The following is a 25940-nucleotide window of genomic DNA, read 5'->3' as shown; positions in this document are numbered from 1 at the left end:
ATGGGTTATTTGGGAATTTTACCTATAAACCCAACTATCATGAATATGTTATTTTCATTTATTTTCATCAATCTAATCGTTATATTCATTAAACAAAATATCAATTACCCGTTATTTAAATATTTTTATAATTTTATTATTAAACAAAATAAATGTATTTAGATAATATATGCTTAAGAAAACAGTTTTTTTTAAATCATATCACACTGAGTTTTAAAAAACCTAAGAACCAACATCAAACTGGCTCTTTAAAAAAAACTAAAAAAAAAAACAAGACTAAATGAGCATTTATTTTTCCAAAATTATAACTCATAAAACAATTCCATTTACAAAAAAAAAAATATGGACTAAAGTACCCAAAGACATATAAAAATTATAATTATAGTGTATTTTGGACCTATTTCATTTTTAAAGTTTGGGTGAAAATGTGACTAATATACAAGTTTAGGGGAAAATAAGACTCTTTCAAATAGCCGTAGATGAAGACCTTCCTTATCCAGAACTAGAAATGGTGTAATGAAAAGAGGCAGAAACTCTCATATCCTTTCTCTCAAGCTCAATTTCTGCGCAAAGATTCGAAATTTATCGTCGTCTTCGATTGAAAGTCTAAACAGCTGAGGAAAAAAAAAAGAAAAGTTATGTCGGGTTTCGCAGCTTTGAAGCTGAATTCAAGCCCTTGCCATTTCCGTACATCATCGTTATTGTCGTCGTCCACTTCATTTGATTTGAGGCCTTCATTTCTTCGAATAAGTGTTCTTCCTGCAGGCCCCCGTCGATCCATTTACCCAAGTAAACGAACTCTTAACTTTGTTTTAGCTTCGTGTTTGTGAATTTTTTGAGCGAGTTTGCTGATTTTCTTTCGTCTATGTTTGATTGTAATTAGGGATAGTTGCATTTACGAGCAATGATATTAAGGTGGGTAGCAATATTGAAGTGGACGGAGCTCCTTGGAGAGTTATGGGTAATGCACACCATGTGTTTGATTTTATTGTTTGCGCTCAAACTGATCTAATTGCAAACTTATGTAATTTGCATTGATGGGTTCTTCCTTTTTAGATGCAATTTTACTGTTCTTATACAATTTAGTGTGTTCAAGACAATTTTGTTCTCAAATGAAATTGATCATTCGAATCACATGTTTTGTTCTAAACTAGTATCCTTAATTGACCATTCAAGACACTTTAGAGTTTAGTCTGGCATCTTAATGATCTTTTAGCTTTTGATAAGAGTTTGGACTGTCTACTATTACAGAGTTTCTTCATGTGAAGCCTGGTAAAGGAGCTGCATTTGTGAGAACTACTATGCGAAATTATATAACAGGAAATACTGTTGAGAAGACATTCCGTGCTGGAAGCAAGGTGATGTTCGGCTGAACTGACAAACTTATAAAATGAAAATGATGTGTATTTATTCTTTGTGGCTTGTTTCTTAGCCTCAAAGGAGTCCTTTTTCGAGTATTAGATACTGCTTTTATGCATTCCTTCCTAGCGAGTTGAAGTGGAGATCACGACTCCAGAGAGTTTCAAATACAAAATCTTGATATTTGTTTCTTTGATGTTTTCTTAAGCCTTTCATATTTCAAATGACAAAACTATGTTTCCCCTACCATTTATTATCTTCCTGGAGTTTCTGATATATGTTCTAAGTGATTCTTTAACCAGATTGGTGAGGCTGACATATTGAAGCAAACAAAGCAGTACACTTATAAAGATGCCGCCCAGTTTGTTTTCATGGATATGGTACTTACTATATACGAGAAGCTTTTCATGTTGTTCATATTACTTACTACATTTGAGAACTTGGTCTAAAGTCATGTTCAGAAGGCTACACACTTTATGTTAACTCCAGATTCTGATAAAATTGTAGACCACATTTGAGGAATATCGTCTTAACGAGTCAGATGTTGGTGATAAGCAAAAGTGGTTGAAAGAAGGCATGGATTGTACCTTGCTATTTTGGAATGGAAAGGTACTACATTTCCATGGTTCTTCTTTTGTCAAAATTTCCATCGGTCTTTCATTGATTGTGTGTTATATTTGGCATACAATACTAATTATCCATAAGAAATCAATGGGTAAGGACAGAATTGAAATTTCAACAATGAGACTGTGATCCCATCAAATCTATTAGGTCAATGAGTTATCATTTCATATTCCGCCCCAATGAATATAACCGTGTAAGGGATTGATTTATTGGTAATGCTGGCAGATTATAGACTTTGAACTGCCTATCACAGTAAGATTGACCGTGGTTGATGTTGATCCTGGCCTAAAAGGTGATACAGCACAAGGTAAATTTCACAATCCTTTCTTAGTCTGGTTTATTATGATAAATACATTTGCATTTCGGTTACGAGTTTTGCACTTTAAACTGTTTTATTTTTCTTTAGGTGGATCAAAACCGGCAACCCTTGATACTGGTGCTATCGTTAATGTTCCATTGTTCGTTGAAAGAGGCACAGACATATTGGTGGATACAAGAACTGGCCAGTACATGACCCGAGCATAAAACATCACTAGGATGATCTGCAATTTTAATCTTCAAGAATTGTTAAATAGATGAAGCTTGAATCTTCTTCGCTACAGTATATGTATCGCTGTTGTTTCAAAGGTTTAGTTGCAGAATATCTGATTTTGTACTTGAGAGAGTAGGATTTCGACCACTTATAAATGATGAAGTTATGAACGTCCATTCGGTTCTTTAATTAGATTCATTTGAGATCAAGGATAATCCTCTTCTTAGTAGTTGATTGTGGGTTAATCAAACATTCATAGTCTATTTACATGTATATACAATAACATGTATTTATCTTATTTTTGTAATTCTTATTTACAATTTTATAAATGTATTTTTAATTTCGAAATCAACTTTTTCCTAACACAAAATAGACAAGCTCTTATTTTTTTAATAGGCTCTATTACTATTTAGAGTTCGAAATTTATTTTCTTACATTAACATTTGTAAGAATAATTTTTTTTTTAATTATTCTCACAGATCTTTTAAAATATTTAAATCATATTCAATTAATTTTGAATGTGTTATTTCAAAAAAAATATATTAAATTTAAAACATAAATACGTTTAAATTGATATATCATACACAAAGTTAGGTAGTTATAAAATTTATAAAAATAAAAAATTTATTTATATTTAAGGTTTCTCGAATATTTCTATAGATTAAACTTTTTTTAGTCATTTAAGTCAAATTCGACAAATTAGAATGCGTAAATCTAAAAAAATAATATTTAATTTAAAAAATTACGTCCAAAACGTCTATAAATATAATTTAAAAACATGACAATGATACGTTAAAATAAGATGATTAACTTTTGACAAAATATCTCATTGACTAAAAATTTGATAGTTCAGACCAATCATGTGATACAATTTAAAATTGGAGCTACTTCTATATTACAAGAAGTTGACATTTTTTTTATATTTAAGCATAAACATAAAGACTAGAATTTTGAGGAGATATTCGGGTGGTATCAATGTTTTAAATGGTGGTACATGATAAGTGACTCTGTCTAATGCCTCGGATGGATGTAAGTATAACAATTTTTAAATATAAATATAATAAAGATATTTTATAATTATTATTTACCAAAAGTACAAATAACATTTATATATAATAATTAATCTTCTAAATCTTACCTTCATAATTCTCTCATAATTTGACTCAAAATCAATATTTTTTCATATTTCTCATATGATGTATCCAAATTTCAGTTTTTAATATAACATGATTGAAATTGCTTGAATTGATCTGAACATACTCTTAATATCTCTAAAAATACGTTAGAAAGGTAAAATGTTATTTTATTAAAATTATATATATTAATGGGTTGAAAAAACAAATTAGGGCTCTTTAACGGGGGTTAATTGTAATTTGGGACATTTTCTTTTGAACCTCACAATTTGAGACTTCTTATTGGAGGTTAATTGCAATTTTGGTCTTTTTCTTTCGAATCTTACAATTTAGGGGTCTTTATTTGACCATTTGTAATTTGGGACCTCTTCTTTCGAGCCTCACAATTTGGGGCTCCGCATTATAGGGTTTGTATAAATTGAGGTTTTGCCATAACGGACATGGACACCCGTCAAAAAATGTATTTTGTGATTTTTATAATTAAAAAATTAATAGTGACACATAATTCAAAATCCCCTAAACCCTACTCAACTTCATTTCATCGCGTTGTGAAGAGGAGGAGAGTCAAGGTAGGGTGAGAATAGTCGAGCATCGCGATGTGAAGGGTAGGGGAGTCAAACTAGGGTGCAGGGAATGGAGTCGGGGATGAAGTTTAATTTGAGTTGGGATGGATGTAGGGTTTTTTTCATTTTCATTTTTGTTTTTAATGAATTGACATTTATTAAAAAATATAGGTAATATTTAAAATTACATGTCAATATTAATATTTTAATTATAAAGGCCACGTAATACATTTTCTTAACGAACGTACATGTCGTTAGGGCAAAACCTTATTTTGTACAAACCTAAATTGTAATATTCGAAATAAGAGGTCCAAAATTGCAATTGGCCTCAATAAAGAGCCCAAATTGTTAAGTTCGAAAGAAGAGGTCCCAACTTACAATTAATCTATATAAGGAGCCCTAAATTATGAAGTTCAAAAAAAGATGTCTCAAATTGCAATTGATCCCCAATAATGAGCCCTAATTTGTTATTTCGGCCTATAATAATATTAGAAATTAATTAATTAAAAATAATAAATAATTAAATAGTTAATGACCGACTCAGGGCGAAGCGGTGTAGGCCTACCGCCTTAGGGGGAGACGGTGCAGGACTATCTACCGCAGTCCTACCGCCTTAGGGCGAGACGGTGTAGGGACTGTCTACTGCAGTCCTACTGCCTTAGGGCGAGACAGTGTAGGGATTGCTTACCGTAGTCCTACCGCCTTAGGGCGAGACGGTGTAGGGGACTGCCTACCGCAGTTTTACCGCCTTAGGGCGAGACGGTGTAGGGACTGCTTACCGCAGTCCTATCGCCTTAGGGCGAGACGGTGTAGGGACTGCCTACTGTAGTCCTACCGTCTTAGAACGAGACGGTGTAGGGACTGCCTACTGCCATTAGAAGACTGGGTAGTTATAAATTGTCTTAAAATATATATTTTTAAATGGCCGAATTAACAAATTAAGGATTCTTATTGGGGCTAATGGTAATTTGGGACCTCTTCTTTTGAATTTTACAATTTGAGGTTCATTATGGAAGAAGTTCCAAATTACAATTATAGAAGTATCAAATAAGAAGCACAATTTTATTATTTCAACCATTTTTAAATGAGAATAGAATAATTATCACATGAAAATTAGTTTTTATTATTTAATTATTTTAAAAAAATCTAGGTAGTCGAACCATGAAGGTTGGTAGATAATTTTGCTATATTGCACCGTTGAGCGGCTACACAGAACTAATCGCGCCGCCCGCCGAGAACGACGACCGGAGCTCTCCGTTCATTCTCCGACATACATAAGCTCAGCCTTCTCTCTCCCTTGTCGGAAACACAATGAGTGTTACTCTCCAGTCTCTACTGCTGGGAAAACCTAGCCCCAGCTCCAGCTTTTTACTGAAGACGAGACCTCAGATCATATTACCCTCTTCTCTTCACCTCCAATCTGTCGTTCGTCCTCAATTCAATCGTCTTGCGGCTTCCAACGTCTCTACTAGACAATTCCTCAGTTTTCCCCTTTTCCGTAAGGGTTCTAGGAACCAATTGGTTTTCTCCTGCGCAGCCGCCGACGAAAAATCGGTGAGCGTGTTCTCTTTCTTAACAGTATAGTATAGTAGAATTTCATAGATACCCATATCTGCTTTTGGTGAACTGAATTTTCGAAATGAGTGGATCTTCTCTTTTCTTCAGTGACTGAAAAATGGAAACTTGTTTTTAACTGAATCCAATAAAATAGTTTAATAGCTTTGATGGTGTGTCATGTTTTCAGAATCCTTCAGATGATGAAAGTGCAGAGATAAAGAATGATCTTTCAAATGAATCACAAGAGGCATGGGCAGAGTTACTTGCGTCTTTCAAAGAACAAGCAATCAAAATGCAAAGTGTTTCACAAGAAGCATATGAGCTGTACTCCAAAAAGGCTATGGTCATTCTAAAGGACACTTCAGAACAGTTGAAAATTCAAGCTGACAAAGCAACACAGGATTTGAGTGTGATTGCCAAAGAAACCAGTGAAGAGGCTAAAGAATATCTAACCGCAGCAGCAGAGACATCTCCTGAACCAGTGAGAGATATTGTTGAAACTTTCTCTACCTCAGATGTCGATATTAAGGAAATCTCTGAATTACGCGACTTTTACCTTGGAATACCTTATGGTATTGTTTTGCTGTACTTTTAAGCTCACATACTGTTTTCTGATTTGGGCATACATGCTTAATGTGGCTGCAGCTTCATTTTTCATCACACTATAGCTTATGCTTTGCAGGTGGCCTTCTTTTCTTTGGTGGCTTTGTGTCCTTCATGCTAACAGGGAACATTTCTGCCATTAGATTTGGCATTATCCTTGGTGGTCTTCTGTTGGCCTTGAGCATCTCTAGTCTGAGAGCATGGAAAAAAGGAGAACAATATCCTCTGGCCTTGAAGGGACAAACAGGTTATCTTGCTAATCTCAATCATGTCCATTGAAAAACTGAGCTTTCATAACTTCCATTCTTTATTTATCTGTCTAATGTTCATTTAAGAACTGGGTTTTCATTGCAGAGAAAAGCTGTTTATGGGTCTTTCTGAATTTAGATTAATAGGCCACTGGCTTCTCTATTAATCAAGGATACAGTTTCTAATTTTTTGGATAGCAAACGCCTAATTGCTTCACTGCATTTTTTTTTCTTCTGTTAGATTACATTGAATTGGTTAAGCTTGGTTTTGGTTGGTGTTCTTTTAGTTTGTCTTAGTTTCAGCTTGACCTATTATGTCTTTAGCTGCAGCTAATTAGTAATATTGTTGGCTTTGCAGCGATTGCAAGCATATTATTCATAAGGAATCTACGTGCCTTCTTTGAGGTATGTCCTCAAGCTATTTGAGACACTTTTTTTTTTTTTTTTTCCTGTTTTTCGCATTTCTTCTATTGCTTCAAGTACTTGTGGCATCTCTTACACTCCTTTATTGTGTTCTCCAGGTTACAACTGTGTTCAATTTTTTCCCTGTCTTCCTAAGGTAACCTGCACTATTAAATTTGAGTCCTTACGTCTTTATTAGGTCAATTTATGATAGATTTCTTCTATGTAGATTCATTTCATTCAATGACTGATAATCATCTGGATTCTTTCTGATTTTTCTAATCTTTGATATGTTTCATCTATGATTTCTTGCTTCTAATCTATCATCCTGGTTGAAAGTAGAAACCCCACTCAAAATATATTTTTGTGAACCTGACATACTACAATTATTGAGCCTTGATTGTTTTGGAGGTTTCAGGACAAGTGATTTTGTAGAAGTGGATTTTGAAATTGAAAATGTTTAGATATTGACTGTTGTACTACTAGTTCCATAATAAAAGTGATTTTAAGGAATCGACGTCACTAAAACAAGGCCTTTTTGTTTGCTTGAAGTAGAGATCATGATATTCTTAAGATGATAACCTATCTCTGTTATTTTTAATGCTATGTGGACTTGAATGTGTCTACTTCCCAAGAGCAAATTTGGTAATGTTTTTCATTTGCTTTGAAAACTCTTATGTTGGCATGTTGATGTCAATTGTAGTAGTTAGAAATGAAGGTAAAAAATGGTGGAATTTAGTATAACTTTATATATACATTTCTCACGGTTTAGCCATCTTTTTCAGTGGAGCAATGTCGATATTCTATATATACCGAATCTTAGTAAGCCGAGGAAATACAAAAAGATCAAACATCAATCATGGGACTGAAAGTTGATTCCCTGGTTCGTTTTTATTTTCTCGAAAATTTTGTTCAGATGAATTCATCATTTTCTAATCGATATCCGCTTGCAGGTGCGCATTAGACTGAGATCAGATGTCTTCTTCAGAGATCAGAAAAATCTTCGTGTTTGGAGGGAACTAACTAGACATAGAAGTTATTTGAGAAGTGTAATGGTATTATTGTTGTCTTTCAGGGATATTTCAATTTTCAAGAAGAGTTTGTTCATCTATGTTGCAACTATAATACTACTCTTATTTAAGTATTTGCATCATGCTAAGATTGTTATTTTAAAGTATTATCAGTAAAATACTTATGAATTGATTTGATCATTGTAGAAAATAATGGTGACACTTTTATTTTTGTGTTTGAATTGGAATTAGGATAGAAATTAAATATATCAAAATTTTATTTTGTATTTATGTATTTTAAATGGGCATCATCATCTCTTGAGCAATAATTATAAATTAGAATTGATTAGTCATTTAAAATAAAAATGTGAATTTGATTTGATTACAAGAATACAAATGTGGGTCCGTTTGATTTGAGACCATTCAAAGAAGTTTGGTCCGTGTATTAAGGCGTAAATAAATTCAAAGGAAAACACATTTCTTGTATTAACAAAAATAAATAAAACGTAACATGTTTGATAAAATATATAAATTTATCAATTTAGGAAAAGAAAGAAGGTCATTTTAGTCAATGTAAGATTAACGCGGTTCATCGTCCACTTTTACTCCCTTTCACCGTCACCACCATTTCTACTACTTTCTACGTCTTCTCTCTCTCTCTCTCTCTAAGCACGGAAAGCCAGAATCAATCAAGCCATAGAACTGATCGAGAAAGCTACCTGCATTTCGATAGTTGGATCTCTGCATGTCTTTATGGCTTCAGATGAACTCTCTCTCTCTCTCTCTCTTGCTATGAACCTCGCAATCCAATCCGTCTTCTACTCTGAAGGTAATCGATCGAACAATGATTTTATCTCTTAGTTAGCAAAATATATATATCTGTTGAGCTAAATCGCATGGTAGATCGGTTAAGATTGTAGAAAATCTCTAGTTGTGCTTGATGGAGTTATGTTATTGCTCGCTCGCTCGCTTAGCTTCTCTTACCTTGTAACGATGTACGTCGTAACTCGTAACGTTTCAGTCTGGATGATTTCTTCTTTACTTGTTCTGGTTCGATGATTTCTGTTCATTTTGCATATTTTAGGTTTTACTGTAAAGAAGAAATCAGTACGTAGTAGAAACATATATATATATATATATAACAATCGAGTCCATATGTGTATGGTTTTGGATGAAATAGAAACGACTTACAAGCTGGTGTAACCTAAATAACAACTTTGCTTGCTTCAATCTGCTAAACTTTACCAATTCCAGGATCCAATAACATCCGAACCTAGCAATATGAAATGATTTAGGCATTCAAGTAAACCTTCCATTTCTCTCATGTATACTGTTTTGCTGATAATGTCTAGAATTCTGACTTGTTATTGTGTATTATTATATATGTCTATATATGAAATTGGTTTCAGAGAATCATTGAAACTGTCTTTGATGGGAGCTATGGATAAAAGTCACGCATCATCATCGAGGATTGCTTTTTTGTTCCTTCCACTGCTACTGCACATCGTCACAGGATCAGACTATGTTCCGAACGATAAAATTCTTCTCAGCTGTGGAGCCAATTCAGATGTTTCTGATTCGGATGGTAGAAAATGGACTACAGATGTTGGATCAAAGTTTGCGTCCTCAGACGGGATTACATCAACAGCTGCAGCTGCAACTCAAGGTCCTTCTGTTCCTTCAGTCCCATACATGACCTCTCGAATATTCAAGTCGGATTATGATTACAGTTTCCCAGTGGCACCTGGTCGGAAATTCATCCGTCTTCATTTCTACCCCGCTTCTTACTCTGGTCTAAGTCCCACAAATGCCATTTTCTCAGTGAAATCTGGACCGTATATCCTTCTAAACAACTTCAGCGCATCACAAACCACTGAAGCACTCAACTTTGCTTTGATCGTGAAAGAGTATTCTATCAATGTTCCCACCGATTCTTTAACCTTAACCTTCAGCCCGTCTTCCAGCACTCCGAATTCATATGCTTTTGTGAATGGGATCGAGGTTATCTCTATGCCTGATATTTACAGTACAGCCGACGGATCCACCACTCTTATAGGACTGTCTGGACAGTTTATCATAAACAATAGTACTGCTCTTGAAAATCTCTACAGGCTGAATGTGGGTGGAAGGGACATCTCACCTTCAGGTGATACAGGCCTAGATAGATCTTGGTACGACGATACTCCTTACATATTTTCGGCCGCCGATGGGGTTACTACTAACAATTATGGAAACATGACTATAACATATCTATCTGGTACACCTTCATATCTTGCACCAATTGATGTATATGGAACGGCTAGAACCATGGGTCCTGATCCTAGGGTCAACTTGAATTATAACTTGACATGGACTTTCTCGGTAGATTCAGGGTTTCCCTATCTGGTTAGGCTTCATTTCTGTGAGCTTGATCCAAATAAGACCAAAGTGAATCAACGAGTATTCGATATCTTCATCGGTAATCGAACAGCACAGACTGCAGCCGATGTTGTTGCTTGGACAAAGAAAAATGCTGTTGCGACACATCAGGATTATGTCTTAATCGTTCCTTCTGGCCCTCCGCAGCAAGATCTTTGGATCGCGATGCATCCAAATCCTTCTTCGAAGCCGCAATGGTATGATGCCATCATGAATGGAATCGAGATTTTCAAAGTCAACGACTCTTCTGGAAGCCTTGCTGGCCTAAATCCTATCCCGAGCACAAAACAAAACAAAATTGATCCTAAACCGGTTCCTAGAGCTGCTCACACTCACAAGACTGCAATTATTGGTGGAATTGTTGCTGCAGGTGTTCTTGCAATGGTTCTTGTCGGTTTACTTGGTTTTGCACGTCGTCGTCTTAAGAAAGGGAAGTATTCAAGCCCAGGCAATGCACAATCCGGCTGGCTGCCACTTTCTTTGTATGGACATTCTGTGGGTTCTGCCAAGACCAACACCACCGGAAGCTACGCCTCTTCCTTGCCGTCAAATATCTGCCGTCACTTTTCCTTTGCCGAAATCAAATCCGCCACGAACGATTTTGACGAGGCTCTAATTCTCGGAGTGGGTGGTTTCGGGAAAGTCTATAAAGGAGAGATTGACGGCGGAACGACAAAGGTAGCTATTAAGAGAGGTAACTCCTCATCCGATCAAGGCATAAACGAATTTCAAACGGAGATCGAAATGCTTTCGAAGCTACGACACAGACATCTGGTATCCTTAATCGGTTATTGCGAAGAGAATTGCGAAATGATACTGGTTTACGATCATATGGCTTACGGTACTCTCAGAGAGCATCTATACAATACCGAGAAGCCTCCTATGCCGTGGAAACGGAGGCTCGAGATATGCATTGGAGCGGCTCGCGGTTTGCATTATCTCCACACGGGTGCGAAGCATACCATCATCCACCGCGATGTTAAGACGACAAACATCTTGCTGGACGAGAAATGGGTGGCGAAAGTATCTGACTTTGGATTGTCGAAAACAGGGCCGGCTTTAGACCATACACACGTGAGCACGGTTGTGAAGGGTAGTTTCGGGTATTTAGATCCAGAATATTTCAGGAGGCAGCAATTGACGGATAAATCAGATGTATATTCGTTTGGGGTGGTTCTGTTTGAGATTATATGCGGTAGGCCTGCTTTAAACCCGAAACTGGCTAAAGAAGAAGTGAGTTTGGCGGAGTGGGCACAGCATTGCTATAAGAAGGGTAGTATGGATCAGATATATGATCCTTATTTACAGGGAAAGATGGCGCCGGAATGCATTAAGAAGTTTGTAGAGACGGCAGTGAAGTGCATTAATGACGATGGAATTGAACGGCCTTCGATGGGGGACGTGCTGTGGAATCTGGAGTTTGCCCTGCAGCTTCAAGAGAGTGCAGACGAGCTGGAGATTGAGAGGAAAGAAGATCTGATTGATTTGGGGGGAAAGAAAGAAGAAGAAGAGTCGGGATTTGATTCAAGGAGCACTACTAGTGTTGGGATATCGATGTCGAGCATCGGTGGCCGCAGCATCGCCAGTGAAGATTCAGGTGGGATTACACCGAGTACGGTTTTCTCGCAGATCATTGATCCCAAAGGTCGATGATGAACGAATGAACTGCATTTTCTCTTATACATACATTATTATTATTTTATTATGTTGCAGTAATTACTTACTTAGTTACAGTTTTCAAACATATATTATTTTACTACTGTTTGTTTCTCTACCATTTTATGTGTTAATAAAATCCTAATAGAGAAAGTCGTACTCTCTATTAAACAACACATCTTTGAATTTGGCTCATTTGTTCTTAAACCAAGAGGAGGAGAGTCCTTTCATCCCCAATATTTAACGGTGTGTAATAAAAGACAGAAATGAACACAATTTGAAAACAAGTAGTGTCGAGATAATGAATTCAACTAAACTGTGTAAAAACAGAGATAATGAATTCAACTAAACTGTGTAAAAACAGAGAGACAGAATTCAACTAAACTGTGTAAAAACGGAGACAGAATTCAAGTAGAATGAATATTGTGTAATCCTAGGGGTGTTATTGGAAGGGAGGGTAGCAGCCTTATCACTTGTAGAACTCAAAATCAGTGTCTGGCTTCTTGACATTGGTCCTATATCCCTTTTCAAAATCCTTTGGCAGTATCACATACCTGTTCTTCCGCACTGCATGCATACCCGCTTCTTGGCATATAGCCGTTATCTGCAATTTCATCACCAAAAACATCCTCCTTAGATCAATAATTAACTAAGAACCTAAAACTAGAAAGCAGTTTTCTAAATTGGGTAAGAAAGAAAAAAAGAAAGGCATGTTTTTGTTGTGTAAATTTAATTAACTCACATCAGCAGCGCTGATTTTATCAGGTCGAGAAACATAGTCTTCCAAGTCAACCTCGTCGCCTAAGTTCATCTTAGCTGTGGAGACCTACATGAACCAAAAATCAATGGATAATCCAATCTGGAAATATAAAATTTTAAGTTATTGCGTTTGTGGGGAGATGACTGACCTGAAAAACGAGCCTCTTTTGACGCCTATCAGGCAAAGGGAATTCAATCTTCCGATCCAGCCTTCCAGGACGAAGAAGTGCCGGGTCCAAAGTGTCGGCACGATTTGTTGCCATTATAACCTTCACATTTACAGTCTGATCAAATCCATCCATCTGCCCAAACAACATTTACTTACATTAATTAGCCAAAAAGGAGATATGAAACAACAAACACTTCCAAAATTTCTTAACAAATTGAAGGCTTTTAACTCCAGTTCTATCTAGTCATCTGAATTAATAATGTAAAAAAAACTATCCAATTCTAATAAGATTGGATATCCATACAAAGACATTTCAATTCAATTTTTACCTGATTAAGGAGTTCCATGAGGATACGCTGAACTTCTCTATCAGCTCCAGTTTGGGCATCAAATCTAGCAGTAGCAATAGCATCTACCTCATCGATAAAGATGATTGCCGGGGCATTCTCTTTTGCCAGACGAAAAACATCTCGAACCATTCTAGGGCCCTATATATATACATACACCATTTAACCCATGTACGAGGTTTCTCTAAACGCTAAAACTAAAAACTGAAATTTGAGATTATACCTCACCAAGATACTTCTGAACAAACTCTGATCCAACAACTCTTATAAATGCTGCAGTTGTGTGGTTAGCAACAGCCTTAGCAAGCATGGTTTTACCTGTTCCGGGAGGGCCATAAAGCAAAACACCTCGTGGAGGGTCTATACCAATCTGCTTGTATAAATCGTGGTGGGTCAAAGGTAATTCAACAGCTTCACGAATCTCCTGCTTTTGAATATCGCATCCTCCAATATCCTATTCAATAGATGAAAACACTTTAGGAATCAATTTTATGCTGCTTCACATCTAATAAATGATAATGCCAAATGTGCATATCAAAGTGGACAGTTTGATCCAGATTCCAGACCAGTTCTAACTTCAATGTTCAATTATGGCTCTTCAATGTGAAACCCTAGCTAGTTATAGTTTTTTTCACAACCTAGATAAATGGCATGCATCCAACTCAATACTAAAACTAACTACGGATTGCAAGTCTGAATTCAGGTTATTGTCAATACTTACATTATACGTAACATCAGGTTTTTCCGACTGGCTAAGAAGCGATATACTGGAGTCTGCTTCAGGCGGCAGGATATCGACTAAGGCATTTGAGTGGCGGTGAAGCGCGACGGAGGCAGAAGGCTTGAGAAGCTCTCGATTGATAGTGCTGAGAATTCGGACATAATAATTGGAACCGGTGGTCGAGCCAACAATGCCGTTGTTCTGATCGACCATTTCCATGAACTGACCGATAACGAGTGGAACAGATTGAATTCTCTTGACCTCCTCTTGTGCTCGAAGGAGTTCACGCTTGAGGTTCTTGAGTTCGTCTTTGACGTACTCTTCTTGGATATCGATGAATTCGAGTTGCCTCTGGAGGGACTTGAGACGGACGTATGAATCGTCATCATCAGATGTCGTCGCCGGCGTGGATTGAACGGCGTGGTTGTCGTATTTTGATGATGGGATTGAAGGAGGAGGTTCGGAAATCGGCTTCGGATCCAAAACCATAGCGGAACCTGCCATTGCTTCTTCTCACTTCGTTCTCTCTACACAATATTTTCTATTTTTCTTCTGTTTTGCGACGGATGCAAAATAAATAAATAGAGCACTGTTGGGCCTTCTATTTTAAATTCACCGCCTAATTGTGGGCCAGGCCCTGGTTGGATTTTGAATTAGTATTATTTAATTTTGTTTCCATAAAAAATTATTCTTTTATTAAATTCAATTGAGAGTTGCATATAAATAATGTCTATAAAATCAAAATTAATAATTAGTTATTTAAATATTAAATTGCATAAACAATTTATGAAAATAAAATTATTGAGGATTCCTCAAAAAAAGACTACCTCATTTGAGTTCTTGAACGATGACGATGATAGTAGAGCAAGCCAGACTAACAAATTAAACAGTGTTGGAAGAATCTATACTAAAGATTCTGAGTGACAGTTAAAATTATCTTTAGTCGATGGTCGATAAAAAATGTCGGAAAAGGTCTTGCCAAATGAAAATGAATTATTTACATATATGGCCGAAATAATGAAAATTTTATACAAATAATGAGAAGATATATGTAAGAGACACTTCATATGAAAGATCAAATTGAGTAACTTTCTATTGAAAAAATGAAAAACAACTCTATATCCAATTATTTCGTCTCATTTGCTACTAAGAAAATGACGAACACGGACTCGAGAAAGGATAACTAACACAATTGAAGGGTATGAGCAGTAAACGAGTAAACGACCCGTCGACGATTGAAAGTATTATTCAGACTATAAAAATTTGAGACGAAAAAACTGTTTCAGCTAAATAGGATATCAAACTAAATAAAACGCAATATGAACACAAATCTGAGCGATAAAAATATAAATATAAAACACATGACACTGGACAAATTTTGGTTGACATATTTATTTTTCTAGAATTTATTTTCCTAAAGATATAATAATAATAATAATAATCTCTCTAGTAGTGTTATTTATGAGTTGGAAGAAGTAACTAACTAAAAATTAATTAATGTATATAATTTGAAAATAAGAAAGAATAGGAAGGAAGCAGCGGAAGTAGGATCGGGTGAGAAAGAATATTTGTTTGTCCTACAAAAACTCGTTTCCACATTTGAATGGACAAAATCAAACTCATCTTTTCATTCTGTTTCGTCGTCTGAAGAAGAAGAAGAAACGAAGAACACGTACAGTTAAGAAAGAATCATCGGTTTTGATATTCCATTCCTCCCGCCATAATAAAGAGAAGAGAAGAGAAGATGAACGACGGAGATGTATCGAAACAGATTCAGCAGATGGTCAGATTCATTCGGCAAGAGGCCGAAGAGAAATCCAACGAGATATCCGTCTCTGCTGAGGAGGTAATTTAATCTAATCTCCATCACATTATTCTTAATTACCTTCTTACGGATGGATGGATGATCATTTTGCACCACTAGGTTAAAGCCTTCTTAATTTACAGTGTCTAATTATTCGATTTCCATTTATGCTGATTTTATTTGATTTTATTTGATTAATGAAGAATCTCTTGATCATGAAATCGATAGCAACTTCTCTTAATTTTAGGAATTCAACATTGAGAAGTTGCAACTAGTCGAGGCAGAAAAGAAAAAAGTACGCCAAGAGTATGAACGCAAGACAAAGCAAGTAGATGTTCGTAGGAAAATGTGAGTTTTTCTATTTCATGCAAATCAGATTAATTATTACCATGGATTGAATGATATCTTTCTTTTCCAGAGAGTATTCTATGCAGCTGAATGCATCTCGCATTAAAGTTCTTCAGGCACAAGATGATGCGGTAACTTCCATGAAAGATAATGCCAGTAAGGAACTTTTGGCTGTTGCTAATGACAAGAATGCTTACAAGAAGCTTCTTAAATGCTTGATTGTTCAGGTAGGTATATATAGATCATTGTTAAGAAAAATAGATTATTCAAAAAAATTCATTTGTTAATTTCTCCCTGCAATCTGTAGAGTTTACTGCGTTTGAAGGAACCGTCGTTGTTGCTGCGCTGCAGAGAGATCGACGTTTCTCCTATTGACTCTGTTCTTTCTGAAGCAAAGAAAGAGTATGCAGACAAACTCAAAGTAGCCGCGCCTACCATTACTGTTGACAAACGCGTATATCTCCCTCCGCCTCCAAAGAGTGGAGATTCTCACGAGATTTCTTGGTATCGCTTTTTATCTCTTAAAACAAGTTTGTAGAAAAACTTCAATAACTTTTTGCAGTATCATTTGGTATAATTTGGCTCCTGAAGTAGTTTGTTTTATGCTTAATTGTGTTATAAAAAGTGCTGGAGGGATGGTTGTGGCTTCTCAAGATGGAAAGATTGTACTCGAGAACACACTTGATGCTCGTTTAGATTTAGTTTATCGTCAAAAACTGCCAGAGGTAGGTAATTTATTAGTTAATATCTATATATGTATGTATGTATGTATGTATGTTTTGACTACCACTGAAATGCATGTTTCAGATTCGCAAAAGCCTTCTTGGCAGAAACACGGCGTGATCCTTATAAGTTTGTGACAACAAGTTAGAGCTGAAGCCGTCAACAAACATAACATAACCGGGAGATCGTTTGTTTTGAATCCTTTGTTAGTATTTGTTTCTGCAAAATGTTAATAATAATATGAGCTCACTCTAAAACCTAACATTTGCCTTGTTCTTCTTGTTCTTCTTCATCTGGCAATTGAGAAGTGACTCTTTACTACTGGTTGTCTTGGTTGGATACACAATAAATAATTTGAATTTTATGGTTCATGCCTTTTCTTCTTAACTTTACTCTGTAACTATGGAATGCTTCTTTTTTGTTTTTACTATATTCGAGATTATTTGAAAATGGAACCAACATTTTGAGCTGTTTATGATGTCTGGAGTCGGATGGGTACATATTTTAATGTTATTTTTCTTTTTTTCTGAAATATATAAATAATTCAAAATAAAAAACAATTACCCGCCCGCAGCAATAGGGTCGGATGGGTATTGATTCATTTAGAATTTTGCAAAATGTAAGACTTTTGGGGATTAGTATAAAAATCTAAAATGGGTAGTGAATTGGAAGAAAAGTGGCGTTGAGAATTGGTGGCAGGCAGGCAGCAGAGATTCAGATTGAAGAATGCAAATCCGAAGCGTGATCTCTTCTTCATCTTCCCCGTTAGTTCTACTTCAATTCTAACATATCTCTTCTTGTTTGGAATCCATGGAAAACTTTATTATTTTATAGTACACGTTGCAGGTGTTGTTGTTCTACAGTTCTGAGCCCTCGTGCATGTCAAGTGTTCTGGGCTCGTTCGCTTTCTGCTAAGAATCTAATACCCACTCTCCAAAATGGTTCTTCAACTTTTCTCCTTTCTTTCTTATGCACTTCCAACTTCTATATTCGAATCTTCCGTTCTATTTTCGGCATTATACAACCAATAACATTTCAGATTTGGCCAATAATTTCATTTTCGACTCCTAGAATTCCAACCAAAAAGTTAATCCAAGTTTGGGGAATGATGGTTGTCTTTAGCTTCAACCCTAACATATATGTTCAAGTCTTACTCTTCTCATGTTGCAATTTTCCCTTTTGTATATAGGAAACAGCAGAAGGCTTAAGTTGTCCCGGATAAGAGCTGGCTTTTGGGAGTCCATCAGAACTGGGTAATAACTATTCATGATTACTTACTTGATTGTCATGAAGTTAAAGATTGCACTAATAAGAAGATTGTTCGCAAAATTCAGGCTTAAGCTGTTTTCGTAGATTTAGTCAGCTATAGGTTCCTCTTCACAATGAATAATCCATTTTAATCAAATTCTTACTGAGATTGACTTGCCTCAAGAAAAGTGAGAGTTACATTGGCTTCAGTTGTTAAAGAACATTTGTGTCTGTTTATTTCAGGTTTGTAAAGAATAACACAACACAAATTACTGATGTACCATCATCTGTCGAGGAAGAAGAAGAAGAGGCAGAAGTGTTGCCAGAGGAATTTGTTCTTGCTGAAAAGACTCATCCAGATGGATCAATAGAGCAAATTATTTTCTCTTCGGGTGGAAATGTTGATGTATATGATCTTGAAGCCTTGTGTGATAAGGTGTTTGTTTGCAAAGTGTCATTCTCATCAACTATTTTGCCTTGCTTCTGTTTTGGTATTATTAAGCAATTAAAAGAAATTGACACCATAACTTGATATTTAGGTTGGCTGGCCTCGTAGGCCTCTGGCAAAATTAGCTGCAGCATTAAAAAATAGCTATATGGTGGCTGCATTGCATTCTGTAAGAAAATCATCCCCCGGAGCAGGTACAATTATTGAGTCTGGATTACAAACTTTAGTTTTTGTGCAAGCAAACCTCCTATTAGTTATTTCCTTTTGAACCTGGATTAGAGTAGAAAATAATGATTAAAAATTGATTTAGCAGCGGAAAGTGAAGAAAGAAAGCTTATAGGCATGGCTCGTGCTACATCAGATCACGCTTTCAATGCAACCATTTGGGATGTTCTGGTTGATCCAAGCTATCAGGTAAGAATATTATTAGGATTCTAAAATGGACTCGAATGAAATTCTATATGAGTTTGTTTGTTTGTTTGTAGGGTCAAGGTCTTGGTAAGGCTCTTATAGAAAAGCTGATAAGGGCTCTATTGCAAAGAGACATTGGCAATATAACACTCTTTGCAGACAGTAAAGGTGTTTTTTAAAACAAATAATAGTGTCAATCTTGTTCTTAGAATTTCATTTCTGATGTTTGTTGGTTTGTGACAGTTGTTGAATTTTATCAAAACTTGGGTTTCACGCCGGATCCTGAGGGCATCAAAGGAATGTTTTGGCACCCCGAGTACTAGTAGATTGTGTTTGTTGATAGTGAAAATACTCTTCTCAATGTATAGAAGAAGAAACTCTCTATGTTGCCACACAACACACAATGTATGTATTTTTCTTTACCCATTTGAAATGATGCAAGCTGCACTAATGAATCTTTATGCAATTGGCTCATTGTTATTTGGTTTATAATGAAAAGGAAATGTTTGATTTATCCTCCCTTTCCTTTTACTTTTTTTTTTTTTTTTTGTTATAAATATTCCTAATACCTTTGAACACTTCCATGTCTCTGAGCTGTCTGTCTAATCTATATGAATGATCAGTTGTCACGACCGACTGACTGTCATCACATTATTAATAATAGTAATCTGAGTTGAATAAAGCCCCTTTAATATCACTAATTTTAGCTTGTTTTTATCAAATTACTAATTATTAAAAAGACTTTTATTGAGTTTTCTAAGTTTGACTTTATTATTATTAGTATTACATTTTTATCTTCTTCAATTTCATCCCTAGCTTGGCGCCCACCGGTTTCTCTATCTATCTATCCTCTGAAAACTAGGTGCCCGTGAGATAATATATTAAATTCCTTATCTGCCCAACTTTCATATTCACTTGAAAGTTTGCATTATTGTTTCTTATAAAAGAGGGGAACCATTAGTGTTCAGGGATTATTCCATTCGAATCGCAATTTCATCACCCTGTGAAGACAATAATTACTTCTCCTGGTAAGTCATCTTTACCTGGTTGAATCATTTTCTATCATATTTTGTTGCAGGAGTTGTGAATCTAACTTCTCTTTGATTGTCTATAGCTTCTGATCATGTCTATTTGAAGTACATACATACAATCAACAATGGACATGAAATGTAAATGCTTATTATTCTTTTTGGTGCTTGCGATTTCCCATGGTTATGTTGCGGCAGAGCCAGTAAAAAAAGTGAATCCACCTGGGATTGATAACATAGTCGATGCCAGAAATGGTCGGGAAGAAGTAACTGAAAGAGTTTCAGTGTCGATGGTTGCACTCCTTACTTTAGCAATGGCTGCTGCAACTGGTTTAGGTGCAGTGCCATTTTTCTTTATAGAACTTGATCCTCAATGGGCAGGGATATGTAATGGGATGGCAGCTGGGGTCATGTTGGCAGCAAGCTTTGACCTAATACAGGAAGGTCAAGAACATGGTAGTGGCAGTTGTTGGGTTGTAATTGGAATTTTGGCTGGTGGGATTTTTATTTGGCTCTGTAAGAAGATTCTTGAACAATATGGGGAAGTGAGTATGTTGGACGTAAAAGGTGCAGATGCAGCTAGAGCCATCCTCGTTGTGGGGATAATGACCCTGCACTCGTTTGGGGAAGGCTCTGGGGTTGGAGTGTCGTTTGCTGGTTCAAAAGGCTTATCGCAGGGAATATTGGTGACTTTGGCTATTGCTGTTCATAATATTCCCGAGGGCTTAGCTGTGAGTATGGTTCTTTCTTCAAGAGGAGTTTCTCCGCAAAACGCAATGTTGTGGAGCATAATTACATCTCTTCCACAGGTAATATTCATACTAGATATATGAGGGTCATATTAATGGCTAGAATTGTTGATACTTACTGCCTTGTGCTACTGCAGCCAATTGTTGCGGTTCCTTCGTTTATATGCGCGGATGCATTTAACAAGATGCTACCTTTTTGTACGGGATTTGCTGCTGGTTGTATGATTTGGATGGTCATTGCCGAGGTCCTTCCTGATGGCTTCAAGGTAAACCTACCTACTACTCTCATCCATCTAATTAGGGTTTTGTATTGATACTACTTGTTTTCTGTGTTGTATAGGAAGCTTCTTCTTCTCATGTTGCGTCTGCAGCTACCCTTTCAGTTGTCTTCATGGAGGCCCTAGGCGTTGCACTCCAAAATTTTAGCCATAACTTCCAGTAAGTTCTTCGATACGCTTAAAAAAAGTCAGAATTTGTGTTTGCCTAACTTATATTTTCTATTTCGAAATTTCTGATAATGATTCTATAATAATACTATTGATTGCAGATCTTCAGAAAATGTATCGGGTTTCTTCGTGTCACTCCTATTTGGACTTGGACCATTGCTCGGGGGCATTATTCTAGTGACATTGGCTGTCGCTTTGCGCCTCAAACACGCCTTCCTATCCAGCATTGCCGCTGGAATAGCATTCATTCTGGGTGCTTGGAGGCCAATTCAACTCATTCTATCTTCAAAAATGGAATTCATCCCTATAGTCCTTCTACTAGCAATGGGATTCACATTCGTCCACTTCTCCATTACAAAAATCTCAAAACTCGCCAGCCGCAACAAGACCACCTCGGCCCACAACTTATCATCATCGGTAACAACCTTTTCCATTAGCGCTCTGACCCTACAGTCGTTCCTATCTTGTGGGGCCGTTGCACTTCATGCTCTAGCCGAGGGTCTAGCCTTGGGTGTTGCCGCACCTAAAGCCTACGGGCTTGGCCGTCACATGGTCCTCCCCGTTTCTCTCCACGGCCTTCCGAGAGGGGCTGCCGTGGCTAGCTGTATATATGGAGCAACCGACAGCTGGAACGCAGCGCTGGCTGCTGCTGCCATGATTGGATTTGTGGGGCCTGTTTCTGCAATCGGGACCATACTGTCGGGTATAGAAGATTATAGCGGACTTGATCATCTGATGGTATTTGCTTGCGGAGGATTACTACCATGTTTTGGAAGTATTGTTAGGAGGGCTATAAAATTAGATTCGAGGAAGAGTAGTTTTGGGCTATTTGTGGGAATGGTTTTTGCGGCGGTTTGCCTGACCTGTACGAAGCTTGTTTGCCTTCATACTCCCTACTGCAATTCAGCACCCGAGGCTGTTAGATAGAAGAAGGATTTTTCATGTATGGATTCTAAAATTCATTCAAACATAATTTTGTATTACAAAATTGCAATGATCTTAAACATGTTAACAGACTGTAAATAGTAATAGATAATACATATAAAGTGAAAAGAAACTGGGAAATTGTGTTTGGACAGCAAGATATATAAACACAAAACTAAAAATATCTGATTTTCTGAATTATGAGTCAAACAAAAGCTCTATTATTTATTATTATTCATAAAAGTAAAACCCATTAAAAATACCTCATGAAACAAGCAAAGATCGATCATGTAACCCTACACATCTTCTGAACAGTAGACGCCCATAATTACAATCTCATCCAAACAGTCCTTAGCCTTCATTTCTCTCCCATCATCATGAAGAAGGAGACAAAATTTGGGAGAGATTGATTGGTTGACTAGACTAGGGTTTGTCTTCTCTTCCTTCATCATCTTCAAGCAACTTCTCACTCAGTGAAACTTCTTTTTCTGCCTTGCCTCCTCCTCCTCCATCAACAGACTGTGAACCAGTCAACCTTGCCAACATAACAAAAGTCATCCCACCAAGAACATTATTCAAGCATCTAAGAACAATCACAGAGCTCTTGAACACCATTGGTGGGCAAATCTTGTCTAGCAAGAACTCAACCCCATTCAGTGTTTGATATCTGAAATTACTACTCAGACCCATATGCGTCGCCCAAGTAGCAGCGTTCAATAGTGTCGGAGGAGCCTTATTTTGAGTCTCAAATGTTGGGTCCATCTTCTTTCTCATTTTTATCAACCCATTTGAGATTGCTGTCCCTACCAGACCAGCTGCAAAACCACAGGCAGCAAATAGGATTCCTTTGTAAACGAATGTCCCGAAACGATTTACTAGACTGTAAGTTCCCGGTTCAAACATATGGCCGGTGGGGCACTTGGCGAAAAGACCGGGCAGGCTAGGGGAGGAAATGGAAATGGTGGGAGCTAGAAGATACATAAGGACGAAATTCAGTATGCATCCAACGACTAGAGTTGAGAAGACGAAGTCCAGTTCGTTCAAACCGAAATTAGGTCGAGATGACATGTCTCCAAGAACACAAGCGCTTACACCTACCAATTCCTCCATTAGAACCTTGAATGGAAATTGGGGATCCGCAGCAACTCTCGATCTCCATCCATTCAGGAAAGCACCTACAGGTCCAACCCATGATGGTGACGAATCCTTTGAAGAATCTTCAGATCCGTCATTGTCACCGCCTCCGCCTCCACCGCTCTTTCCGCCAGCTCCGTCATTTCCTCCTCCTCCGCCGCCGCCGACAGCGCATGGAGGATGGAATTTGTCGAGTAAAGTAGGGTTTGTTGCGAGGGCAATGCGAAGGGTAACGAGATTGGAGGAGGAGGAGGAGGAGGAATGCGGAAATGAAATAGCCGAACGAGTGGGGGATTGAAGAGAGGTAGAGCGATTAGCAGCGAATTCATTGAACTGGCTTCTTCTTAATACAGGTGAATGACGAAGCTGAGCCGCTGTAGCCATATCTAAGATGATAATATGCAGCAATCAAAAACAAAAGAAATGGATGAACATATTGTCTCACGAGATTCCAGATATCTCTAAAGCTAGAGCAGAACGAACGAAATGAATAAGAAAAAGAATATCCATGAGCAAACAGAAAGAAGATTACCTGAGAATTGAAGATCGAGATCGAATGTGGATGGAGTTTCGGCAGCGTGAATCGTCGACAAATTCACAACTAGAACGAAAATGGCTGCTGCAGTTGCTCTCTCTTTCTAGAACTAGAAGTAGAGAGAGAAATAGAACCCTAAAAATTGAAAGAACAGCGGCGGAATCAAATCAAATGGTCTCACGGCGGCTGGCTTAGCTTACTTTGCACTACTATTAGCATTAGGCCTTGTTTGTTCTCACTAATCACCTTCACCTTCACCTTTTTTATCTAATAAATCTCATTTACATTATAAGAATCTTCTATTTCTATGTAACTACTCAACTTTACTATAAAAATAAAATTAATCTCTTTAATTATTTCATAATATATAATATTTACTTTTATATATTAAAATAAAAATAATTATATTTTTAATAAGAAATAAAAACTACAAGAGATATATATATATAATTTTATACCGTAAATAAGAAGTATGAATATATATCTAATGAATCAAATTAACCATGATGGTAGGTGTCACAAAGGCAATTATGCAACGAATTTTTACTAAGTTTTTCGCCCTTGTGCGGCCTGTTTTGCGCACCAAAACAGTCAGCCAACTCCGAGGTTCACTTCTCACAAAGAAATAAACAAACAACTTAACAAAACTTGCTCAGACCCACAATAATAAATCAAACATTCAGCAAAGATAAACACACACCAGATTACGGGCTAATGCCCAACTTTGTATTATATTCACTCACAAATATCAATTACAAAGAGGCTATAAATTATCAAGGCTGCACACAAAATGACTCTCACTTGTGGGGGATATTTTTCTATCCGAAAATCTAACTAGATCCTAACTCCCAACAAAACGTCTTGTGCAGCTCATGACATATTTATAGCCCTAAGAATAACAATAAGAAACTTGGAGACGGAGAAAGCTCTTGGCTAGGTCTTGGCTGAAAAAGTCATCCAAGACTTGGCCTTCCGAAATTATAGGGACTTTGACCGGGCCTTCCCGAAATACTCGGTCTCGGCCAAGACTTCTTCCATCTTTGACTTAACGCTGCGCCTTTCTTCGGTCGCCCAGAGGATCGGGACATTATCGGTCCACCACTGGCCCAAGGCCCAATCTCTAGTCGAGGCTTGACCCATGCACAATGATCTGGCCCATGCTGAAACGCTTCGGTCCACGGTCATCGGTCCTCCTCGGTCGGATGCTTCCTTCTCCACACTTTTCCCACCTTCTGCGCGCACACTCAATGCGCCGGCTGTTGTTACTCTTTCGACCCTAGGTCGCACGCACGCGACCCCACTTCGGCCTCCACTCGGTCCTGGCCTTCCGCAATCCGGCCCACGACCTACATTTTGCCAACACCTCTCTCGGTCCTGGCATTCCACACTCGTGCCACGACAAACGCATGCTAACATCAATCTCTCGGTCCTGGTACTCAACCCTTCGGTCCGGCAAACGCATGATAACATCATTCTCTCGGTCCTGGTTCTCAACCCTTCGGTCCGGCAAACGCATGCTAACATCATTCTCTCGGTCCTGGTCCTCAACCCTTCGGTCCGACAGCAACTTTGATTACTTAGCATTCTGGGGCCAGTGCCGAACGCCCTCGACACTCTTCTCGGCCCCTCTCGGTCCTGGCCAACACACAGCCAAGACAACTCGGCTAAAACCCTGCACCTCAGTCGCCCGCACACGACTTCGTCTCGGCACGCTTCTTCTCGGTCCTGGCGCTTCACACAAGTGCCAGACCCTAGGTTTCCTCATCTCCGGTACCCTGCCGCACACCCGCGACTCTTTTTGGGTACCTCTCGGTCCTGGCCATCCGCAATCAAGCCCGGACCGAGGCCAGCATGTTACGGTTGTAACAGACCACCCCCACTAGAAGAGCACAACGTCCTCGTTGTGGGTTGCACCAAACTCGCCTCACCCAAGCACATAGAATATAATTTCTCGGTCCCCCTAGCCAAACTCACCTTTAGCATCCGCATCAGGACCGTGTGCTCAGCAAATCTATCCGCACCCTGGATAGAGGTCTTCCTG

The 25940-nt window shown here is 37.6% G+C and overlaps 8 protein-coding genes across 9 annotated transcripts; 6 read left to right on the top strand and 2 right to left on the bottom strand.

Moving 5' to 3' along the window:
* The first annotated feature begins 495 nt into the window (after positions 1-495).
* LOC124934426 (elongation factor P) lies at positions 496-2859 on the top strand. The gene is made up of 7 exons (XM_047474957.1): positions 496-789; positions 884-961; positions 1252-1358; positions 1662-1739; positions 1867-1968; positions 2209-2290; positions 2390-2859. Exons 1-7 carry the CDS (start codon positions 639-641, stop codon positions 2506-2508), a joined length of 717 nt encoding a protein of 238 aa, XP_047330913.1. The 5' UTR covers positions 496-638; the 3' UTR covers positions 2509-2859.
* A 2510-nt stretch (positions 2860-5369) lies between these two features.
* LOC124936684 (protein FATTY ACID EXPORT 3, chloroplastic-like) lies at positions 5370-8230 on the top strand. The gene is made up of 7 exons (XM_047477202.1): positions 5370-5765; positions 5956-6340; positions 6451-6618; positions 6978-7024; positions 7141-7178; positions 7807-7906; positions 7979-8230. The coding sequence occupies exons 1-6, from the start codon at positions 5523-5525 to the stop codon at positions 7895-7897; spliced, it is 972 nt and encodes a 323-aa protein (XP_047333158.1). The 5' UTR covers positions 5370-5522; the 3' UTR covers positions 7898-7906; positions 7979-8230.
* A 438-nt stretch (positions 8231-8668) lies between these two features.
* LOC124933874 (receptor-like protein kinase FERONIA) lies at positions 8669-12281 on the top strand. The gene is made up of 2 exons (XM_047474316.1): positions 8669-8860; positions 9441-12281. The coding sequence occupies exon 2, from the start codon at positions 9463-9465 to the stop codon at positions 12100-12102; it is 2640 nt and encodes an 879-aa protein (XP_047330272.1). The 5' UTR covers positions 8669-8860; positions 9441-9462; the 3' UTR covers positions 12103-12281.
* A 73-nt stretch (positions 12282-12354) lies between these two features.
* LOC124933875 (26S proteasome regulatory subunit 6B homolog) lies at positions 12355-14656 on the bottom strand. The gene is made up of 6 exons (XM_047474317.1): positions 14102-14656; positions 13604-13834; positions 13363-13521; positions 13014-13166; positions 12848-12931; positions 12355-12709 (listed from the first exon to the last, which is right to left on the bottom strand). Exons 1-6 carry the CDS (start codon positions 14603-14605, stop codon positions 12575-12577), a joined length of 1266 nt encoding a protein of 421 aa, XP_047330273.1. The 5' UTR covers positions 14606-14656; the 3' UTR covers positions 12355-12574.
* Positions 14657-15733: 1077 nt separating this feature from the next.
* Positions 15734-17355, top strand: LOC124936626 (V-type proton ATPase subunit E1-like). Its single transcript, XM_047477140.1, has 6 exons — positions 15734-15947; positions 16153-16253; positions 16324-16480; positions 16561-16757; positions 16879-16978; positions 17061-17355. Exons 1-6 carry the CDS (start codon positions 15846-15848, stop codon positions 17094-17096), a joined length of 693 nt encoding a protein of 230 aa, XP_047333096.1. The 5' UTR covers positions 15734-15845; the 3' UTR covers positions 17097-17355.
* A 277-nt stretch (positions 17356-17632) lies between these two features.
* LOC124933592 (histone acetyltransferase TAP1) lies at positions 17633-19530 on the top strand. Of its 2 annotated transcripts, none has more exons than XM_047474016.1 (8): positions 17633-17740; positions 17823-17917; positions 18166-18229; positions 18468-18660; positions 18764-18866; positions 18986-19086; positions 19158-19251; positions 19327-19530. In XM_047474016.1, exons 1-8 carry the CDS (start codon positions 17703-17705, stop codon positions 19404-19406), a joined length of 768 nt encoding a protein of 255 aa, XP_047329972.1. In that variant the 5' UTR covers positions 17633-17702; the 3' UTR covers positions 19407-19530. The 2 variants fall into 2 exon arrangements, with proteins under 2 accessions (XP_047329972.1, XP_047329971.1); XM_047474015.1 differs by having other exon boundaries at positions 18983-19086.
* Positions 19531-19755: 225 nt separating this feature from the next.
* On the top strand, positions 19756-22353 carry LOC124933590 (putative zinc transporter At3g08650). Its single transcript, XM_047474013.1, has 4 exons — positions 19756-20920; positions 20998-21126; positions 21201-21298; positions 21408-22353. Exons 1-4 carry the CDS (start codon positions 20240-20242, stop codon positions 22231-22233), a joined length of 1734 nt encoding a protein of 577 aa, XP_047329969.1. The 5' UTR covers positions 19756-20239; the 3' UTR covers positions 22234-22353.
* On the bottom strand, positions 22315-24062 carry LOC124933591 (protein RETICULATA-RELATED 3, chloroplastic). The gene is made up of 2 exons (XM_047474014.1): positions 23897-24062; positions 22315-23750 (listed from the first exon to the last, which is right to left on the bottom strand). Exon 2 carries the CDS (start codon positions 23746-23748, stop codon positions 22654-22656), a length of 1095 nt encoding a protein of 364 aa, XP_047329970.1. The 5' UTR covers positions 23749-23750; positions 23897-24062; the 3' UTR covers positions 22315-22653.
* Positions 24063-25940: the final 1878 nt, after the last annotated feature.

Source organism: Impatiens glandulifera, chromosome 4 (genome assembly GCF_907164915.1).
Source record: "Impatiens glandulifera chromosome 4, dImpGla2.1, whole genome shotgun sequence".
Classification (NCBI taxonomy): domain Eukaryota; kingdom Viridiplantae; phylum Streptophyta; class Magnoliopsida; order Ericales; family Balsaminaceae; genus Impatiens; species Impatiens glandulifera.
The sequence above is the reverse complement of the archived record's forward strand: the minus strand, read 5'-3'. Positions and strand labels throughout refer to the sequence as shown.